Source organism: Daucus carota, chromosome 8, assembly GCF_001625215.2.
Source record: "Daucus carota subsp. sativus chromosome 8, DH1 v3.0, whole genome shotgun sequence".
Classification (NCBI taxonomy): domain Eukaryota; kingdom Viridiplantae; phylum Streptophyta; class Magnoliopsida; order Apiales; family Apiaceae; genus Daucus; species Daucus carota.
The window spans coordinates 12372821-12381601 of NC_030388.2; the positions used below are offsets into that span (position 1 = coordinate 12372821).

The 8781-nt window shown below is 30.8% G+C and overlaps 1 protein-coding gene across 1 annotated transcript; it reads right to left on the reverse strand.

Moving 5' to 3' along the window:
- Window positions 1-1049: 1049 nt before the first annotated feature.
- On the reverse strand, window positions 1050-3807 carry LOC108197680 (4-coumarate--CoA ligase-like 9). The gene is made up of 6 exons (XM_064082494.1): window positions 2593-3807; window positions 2314-2503; window positions 2047-2192; window positions 1815-1882; window positions 1637-1739; window positions 1050-1404 (listed from the first exon to the last, which is right to left on the reverse strand). Exons 1-6 carry the CDS (start codon window positions 2917-2919, stop codon window positions 1276-1278), a joined length of 963 nt encoding a protein of 320 aa, XP_063938564.1. The 5' UTR covers window positions 2920-3807; the 3' UTR covers window positions 1050-1275.
- Window positions 3808-8781: the final 4974 nt, after the last annotated feature.

Sequence of the window (8781 nt, forward strand, 5' to 3'; positions counted from 1 at the left end):
TTGTTAAATTTTAATTTTTTATGATTAGTTTTCTAAGCTTGATGATTAAGACTTTTAATGATTTTTCATGTAATTGTTATAAACCAGATCTCAAACAATGATTTCTTAGAATTTGAAATAGCAAAAAAAAGAGTAGATATAAGTCACACCCCATGAAGTTCACAAAGACATGAAGTTTAGCTGAATTAGTTGTGTATTTATTTTTTTAGCTTTGTCCAAACTTAAATTTTTAAATATTTTGATACTCGTATTTCTTGGGGATGAGCAATGTAGCATATCATGTTCATTTGTTAAAGATTAATTCAAATATTCGATATCCAATATTCTGGATTATGAAAAAAAAATTATTCTTGTTCTAGTTCCGTTTAATCAGGTATTAGTTTTCACCGTATCGCGTCAGATTATCCGGTTCAAAATTAATTAATTTTTTTAGATTAATTTGTAAATGGTTAATTAATTTAATTGTAGTTTGAATCATTTTATTTAACAAGTATGTTATATATTGATATGGCATATTAAAAATTATAGTTTTAAGACTTTAAAATATATATATATATATATACATATATATATATATATATATATATATATATATATATATATATATAGCTTATTTCTCTGTGTTATTTTATTTTAACCAAGTAAATTATTTTTGAAAATAAATCAAGTAATATTTATAACTCAATTCTTTTTAGTAGTTTTCGTAAACGCTTTTTATTATTATTTGATTGACTTTTGATTAACAATATAGAAATTCCCTAAAATCAACTTTATATCACAAGTTATAATATTTCAAATTCATATATCATTAAAATTACATCATTTAGATATATATTCTGACTTGATGTCTTTGACATTATTCTTATATATATATTTTTTTAAAAACAGATTTAGTTACACGTCGAATTCTGAATTCATAAGTTTAGAATAAAAAATATTCTAAATAAGAATATTCTTTTAGTAACCTTATTTAGAAAATTTTTTATTGCATGTTAACTTAAGACTTGTTATGCATCTATATTTTAGAGGTAAAAGGGGAGGTTGGTTAAGCTTAATATAAAACTAGACTGAAGATGATATAACAATATAAGTAGAGTGGTCGGCATTCTCTATTGCCTGGAGTTCAATGAGAATTGTCATTCCTCAACATCTTGCATAATCCACCGGCATATGTTTTGTATAAACTGAACATTAATGAACTTGATTTCCTCCGGTAGTTTAGTAGTTTAGCTATACATGGTGCAGAAAAATCCACCAGAAATTTCTTACAATAAGCTACAATCTTGATGATGTGCCATTTGACAAAGAAAGTTTCACCAACTCTTTCCGCAACACTTTACCGGTAGCATTTTTAGGTATGGAATCCATGAACGATACTCGTCTTAGTTTCTTGTATGGAGCAACCTATGAGACATTACATTTCTGAACCGATTATTGATAAACAAAATAAGAAATTTAATAGAATAATGAATTAGAGATTCTGTCACAAGATTTAACATCTATTATGTTACAGAAACTAGAAAGGTTTGTAATGAGGTAGAATTTATCTGGATGGTATTTTAAAGATTGTCCATACTATTAGTGTAGCCAGATTCAAGGATATCTCATGTCAACCACTGTTAGGAAAAGAAATTACCTCTTTAGCTACAAATTCCTTAATTATAGATTCGTCAATGATACTTCCTGTTGTCCTCACTACAAATGCAATGGGTACTTGTCCTGCTTTCTCATCAGGATACCTGCGATTACATGGCACAATAGTTGCAATTACAAATTTATGTAAGCATTGAACAGGACATATCAGCTATACTCACGGCACCACAGCTGCTTCAACAATATCTGGATGGGACTGCAGAAGATCTTCCAACTCTGCTGGTGGAACCTGATTTGGTGCAGTAACATAATACTTATCTTTAATTAAAAATGCAATTAAATTCCATAGCATCAAGACCTTAATCACATCAATGGACCAGGGATAGGTGATATTGAGAATATAATTCGATAATCGTCAGTAATGTATCACACTGAATGAAGAACTAATTTAACCTGGTAGCCGTTACACTTGATTAGTTCCTTTATGCTGTCTACGTAAAATAGGAAACCTTCATTGTCAAAATAACAAAGATCGCCGGTCTTCAACCATCCATCAGCAGTCAAAATTGCACCTGATGCCATCTCGTCGTGGACATAACCTATTCCAAATCCAAAAACAATAGCACTACTAATTTAAGTAGTTTCAGTGAAGATTGTGATTTTCCACACATTAATTCTTAAATTTATACAGGAAAACAACTTTATTTAAAGCAACTCTACCTTTCATTATTGATGGTCCCCTAATCCAGAGTTCCCCATGCTTAAACGGAGGCAGACCAACTCCAGTTAGAGGATCAACTATCTTAGCTTGACAATTGTATGTAAGTCGTCCGTTTGCTCCTAATCTCTTGCTTTCAATTGGACCGACTGTTCGACAAACACCACCTGTTGTTTCTGTCAATCCATAAGCCTAAAACAAGTTTATTTGCAATTAGTACCAAAATGTTGCTGAAATTACAAGCCAAGAAGTAGGATATGTACAATTAATACTAATATCACCTGAACCAGGGTAACATTTGGAAATAGTGTGTTGAATTTCTTCATTAAAGGAATTGAGAGAGGAGCTCCACCGCTCAAGACAACTTGAAGGGAGCGTAAATCATAATCTCCAATTGAATTGCTAATCATCGCGACAACCAATGGAGGCGCCAAGGCCAAATTAGTAACGCTAAATTGCTGAATCGATTTCATCATCAGTTGAAAATTAAATTTACTGAAAAGTACGAGACTCTCTCCAAATGCAAGACATCTGAGACAGTAGAAGAATCCGTAGACATGAAAAAAGGGAACCGTGCACATCGCCACCACGCGGAACCAGAGCTCCATTGAGTGAAGAGATCAAGTTGCGATGAGTCAGTGCCACTCCTTTGACTCTCCCTGTAGTTCCTGAGGAATAGAGTACAGCCGCCACGTCGGATTGTCTAATGATAACTCTGTCCTGTTTGCTAAGCTCAGAATGCGGAGTGGATATCAGTGAGTGAAACTGAAGAGAGTCGAGCAGAACGGGAGGGTGCTTAAGTGAAGGCAGCTTATGAGCTGTTTCTGAGGTTGCAAAGGCAATGACAGGGCTTGTTAGTTGCATTTGACGTGAAATTTCTCCTGGTGAGCTCGTGGGATTAGAAGGCGAGACGATGACACCAATGGCGAAAAGAGATAGGTAAAGGAGTGGAACGTGAATGGAGTTGGGGGAGAGAATGAAAGCAGTGTCTCCATGTTTGAGTCCAATGTTGTCCCGGAGAGAGGAAGAGAGTCTGGTCACATAAGATTGGAGTTGAAACAAGGAAAGCCGGTGTCTCTGGGCCGCGTCCACCAGGAAGTTGTCGTTGTTGTTGCTGCTGCTGTTGTTGTTGGTACGTAAATTAGCGTTGTAAAGGGTGAAAACATAGTGAGTGACAGAAAGAGGAGTTGTTTGATCAGGAAGTTGAAGTGGAGGGGGTTGTCTTAGGCTATGGTATGTTTGTGTTTCGTAATCGAAACCGCTGCTGCTGCTGATGCTGCTTTTGTAATCGGTTGAATTTTCTGCGAGTTTGGTGACCATTGTTAACTGGAAGCAGCAGGAGGGGATGTTCCAGCAAGATGCAGTTGATTCAATTTTACTAAAACAAAAAAGAAATTAATCAAGATAATATCTGCTCTATATGACAAACGTGAGGCGGCAGGCGAAGACGTGAGACAAATGAAAAAAGCAGTGAGAGAGTAATTTGGGGTAGGTAGGAAAATTCCTTGTTTCTACTCGCATGCCTCTTTGTTATATTACCTGCACATGCACATCAACACTGACCCGTTGTCAGGATAAGATTATTCGTATTAGTTATGTACGATATATATATTTATAAGTTTTTTTTTATGAATTTTAACATATATGTTTAAAAGCCACTTTCAAAAAAAAAACCATATATGTTTAAAAGTTAGTTTTAAATTTCCTTCTATGTCTCATTTAATTTTATACATTTTTTTAACGTTCGACACATATTTTAATGCTCATATAAAAAATAACTCTTAATTAATTTTTTAAACCTTTTTAATATAACATTAAATATTAATCTTTTATTCATAGATAAAAATTCTTAAAAATAAATTATAGAACTATGCTTTACAGGAGTATTAAAGTGTGTGTCGCATCTCCGTCTTCTCACGTATACAACTCAAGGAACGAAGAGAGTAGAAGTTAACAGTAGCGAAATCGAAAATCTTAATTTTATTTTGATTTTAAGAATTTGATTTCATAAATAAAAGTTCACTTTAAAAGATAGTTCCTAAAATTTTGTTTCGTATTACTTGCTCCAACCTATTTTATGTGATCCTTATTTTGTTTTTGACGTCTCAAAAAGAATGAACCTATTATACTTACTATTTTTGAACAGTATTATTTTTCACTATTACACTCACTACTTCTCTATTTAATAGTACTATTTTTTTGTTAAATAAACACTATTACACCCGATACTTCTCTCCATTATCTCAAATTTATTATTAAATTTTGATAAAATCTCACTGTTTTACTCACTTTTCGACTAAATTTATTTTTTCTTACTATCATTTTCTTAATCTCCGTGAAAGTCAAACAAGCTCACAGAACGGAGGATGGAGGGAGTATTTTTTTTTTTTTAATGCACGCACGTACTGCACATTGCTAGGAGCACATGACACCCGCTAGGTTATGTTTAGAATAAAATGGAAGGAATTTTGTATTTTAAAATGGTGTTGAGTAGAGAAAATATTTACAATTTTCATTACTTTAATCATTTCATTGCTACTATTTTAACTAAAATTCTTATGTCAAAAAAAAAAACACTAAAATTCTAACTCACATATTTTGAAAGTAATGATCATTCCATTCTACATCATGTTTCATTAAGATCTTTATCACAACAAATTTAAACCCATCCATGTTTAGTCACTATTATTTCGTACTCCCTCCTTCCTTTTTTAGTTGTCACCTTTGGTATTGTGCCGATCAAATTGATCAAAGTTTGACTGTAATTTATTAATATCTTATCAATTGAAAAAATAAAAAAAAATAGGTCACCGGAAATAACTTTTAATCTACTTTAAAATGTAATTTTCAGTTTTTTTAAAATAATGAAAGAGTGACTTATAATCTTTGGTCAAAAATTGGTCAATTTGACCAACAAAAATAGAAAGGTGACAACTAAAAAGGGACGGAGGGAGTATTTTCTTCTTTCTCCTTTAAACTTATATATAAATTTTCATTAAATTTTCCCCTCATTCTATTTCATCCAAGTGAACAAATCCTTAGGAGAACCTAGAGCTTGTGAATTTTAAGTAAGAGAGTTAAAACTGATTCCGACTTATTTCTAATTTTATTATGAAAAATGTTTGTTTCTCTAAGAAGTCATAAACAGATTTAAAGTTGAAAATAAATCAGAAACTAGATTAAAATTAGAAATTAGTTTGGTAAATTTTTTTCAATGACTTGGTTCTTTTTAATTTTTTTCTAGTAAAAGTTTCTCATAAGTCATAAGTATAAATCACTTTTATTTTTATGATTGTTTTTTTAATATTTCATAAGTCATTAGGAAGTCAAAAAACCTACTCCCTCCATCCCATTTTAAGTGTCCACTTTGCAAATTTCACACATCTTAAGAAACAATTAATGTAATGTTTTTATCATTATCTTCACACACCTATTCACCTTGTTTTTATAAATATTAATTATGTATAGCACCACTCCTACTATGTATTTAACCTTTTTTCATGTTGGAACTAGTAAGTTGTATTTAATACTATATTGGAACTAGTAAAAAGTTGCATGGGTTAAAGAGTATGACACATATATTGGGATTTTTTTTTTTTGGCAAAGTGGACACTTAAAATGGGATGGAGGGAGTATTTAACATTAAGTTATGTTAAGACATAATTCAAAATTTTAAACTCATCAATCAAATTCTTAACCGAAAAGATTTTCTAATATTACATGTTTATATCATCTTCTTAAATTGTTATTATTATTTCATTCGCAATTTTTAATTTATTATATATATAATATAAATATAGTTTGTATGAATCTTTGAAGTTTAAACTTATAAAAATCAGTAACTACTAATATCTAAGGAGTATATCCAATTATGCTCTTAAATCACACTTAAAATATAATATATTATATAACTTAATACATTAAATATCATGACAACTTATATTTTACTTACATGCTCTCTATTCATATATTGTTACTATTTGAAAGAAATTTTGGAGAGAATAAGAAAGAAGTGAATAGAATTAGAAGGAAGTGAATATTATATTCAAAGATAATAAGTTAAGAAAGTGAATATTATATTCAAAGATAATAAGTTAAGAGCACCTAGATGATCTTTAAAAGAGAGTAAAAAGGAGAGAGAGAAAGCTCTTATATTTTGAAAAGTTATTAGGAGCTCTTTAAATTTAGACTTAAGAGTTTGTTCGAAGAGTACATTAGAGATGCAACTTTTTTGAAGAGTATAAACTTGTTTCAAGAGTAAATTAGAGATGCTCAAAGAGCAGCATCTCCAACAGAATTGGCTAAAATTGATTGGTTAAATTGGACTTGAGGGTCTGTAAAATTTGTTGAACTTGTATACATTGTACCTCGATGGTATTGATTATATTGGTTGACTATATTTTACAAATAGTGTATTATTAATATTTTAGGTTGAAATAGACAGAATATCAATTCAATATGATAATAAATGATGTGAAATATTCTTATAAATTTCTTACACGTGAATGGAGATTCTATAAATATAGTCAACATTAAAACGTTGGCTATATTCATTGATAGAAATTTATTATTGGAATTGGGTAATCTCTATATCTTTTATTTATAATATCTATCAGAGCAAGTCGAATGCAAGATGCAAAATAGCTATAGTTATTATTATATTTAGCACTAAAAAATGTTTTTTATTGCTAAAATAGAACTTCAACTCCAATGTTAGATGCATTTTGCATGCAAATAATTCCAAATTTAAGTAAATGTAGTCCCTCTCTCCTAAACTTTATTTAAAGTTTATCACTATACATACTAATTATAGTTAGTTGGTGATGTGGTATGGATGCATAAATGCATCCTTGGTTTCAAATTTAGAACCAAGGATGCATATATGCATATTTGCATCCAAATATAGAAACTTATTGGAGTTGAGATTTTTAGCATTTGATTTCAAATTATAAAAATGACAACACTTATAACATTGCATTGGACTTACTCTCAATGATATGATTGAAGATGTTCGAATATCGTTAACTAGGACTTAAATTACTTTTAAATATTGTGGTTTAATTTATTTTGGGAAGATAAGAACTTGTTTTAAGAAAAGAGTGCACATTTATAAGTATTTTAAAGGCGTTTAATATTAGCCTTGACTTATATTATTTTTTAGAAATAAGTCACTTATTTCTTAAATTACAAATTACAAAATTACAAAATAGTCAAATTGTCAACAAATTTTATAAATTGGTTAAACTGTTATCAAATGAGAAAACTTTATAATATACACTTTAAGACACGTGGTCTCCATAACAAAAAAGAAAAGAAAGAAGAGTAGTCTTCATTATGCTTTTTTTTATTTAAGTGTTAAAATATGTGTTGATTTTAAACTTCACATTAATATTTGGTCATGTTGTGATAATGGTTAGCGAATAGTACTCGCTTCTGCTTAAAAAAAATAAAAAATAGTACTTGCTTTTAAGAGGGGGGCAATTACTTTCTCTCTCTCAAACCCTAGCCTCCATCAAAAATTTTCGAGAGGGCTTCCATCGGTTTTCACCGGTGGAAAGCTCCGATTTCTTGTTTTTATTTTCTTATTGGCCCTGTTTGGAAGTTAGAGGATTGAGCAAAAATTAGAGGTTTGGGCTAAATTAGAGGTTTGACCAAAAGAATCATCTAATTTGGGTGTTTGGTTGTTAGCGGATTGTAATAGCGGTTTGAGCTCAATAAGCTAATTTTCAAAAAGCTAAGTGGAGGAGCTTTTTGGATTAGAGGTTTGTGATTGTGTCTAAAAAAATACAAACAGTTAGTTCAAACAGCTAACTACCAAACAGATTTAGACAAAACAGCTAATCTAAATCCGCTAGTCAAAACAGCTAATTAAATCCGCTAGTCAAAACAGCTAATGAATCCGCTATCAGCTAACCGCTAACAGCTAATTCCCAAACAGGGCCATTAATTAATCTTGTTTTTCTTTCAATAAGTTCCCAATTTATTTGGTTTTTGTTAGTCTCTCCTTCTTGTGAGAGAGTTGGTTTTGGTTTTTGTTTTGGTGTGGTTTGATGTTCTTCATGACCGAGGTTATAGATCGGCATGATTTTCATGAGTTTGATTCAGATTCGAAGGTTATTATGAAATCACATTTATAGTCGATTGTTCAAAACAGTCAGGTGAAAGCCAATGAGGTAAAAGCCACTCAGGTGAAAACGAGTACATATATTCAGATCATCTTTAAATCGCTTAGTTGCCTCTCCAGGAAAGAAGGATTCAACAAACGATATAATACAATGTCTGTTCAATTTCGATTATATTTGTAGATGTCGTATGGCTTTTGATGAATGAATTATTCTTTTTTATAAGAAAAAAGAGGGTGGCAATTCTTAATAGTACTCGTTTTTAAGAGTGTGCCAATTCTTAAATTTAGGTCCCGTTAGCTATTGTTGATGGAAATGACAGTTTTTTGCCGAAAGGTAGGTCAAAAA

Excerpts from the sequence above, each read along its gene's own strand:
- LOC108197680 (XM_064082494.1), bottom strand. The coding sequence starts at position 2,919 with ATGGAGCTCTGGTTCCGCGTGGTGGCGATGTGCACGGTTCCCTTTTTT. Across the intron at positions 2,504-2,592 it reads CAAATGTTACCCTGGTTCAG|GCTTATGGATTGACAGAAAC; the intron begins GTGATATTAGTA and ends AACTTGTTTTAG. Across the intron at positions 1,740-1,814 it reads GTTGAAGCAGCTGTGGTGCC|GTATCCTGATGAGAAAGCAG; the intron begins GTGAGTATAGCT and ends ATGTAATCGCAG.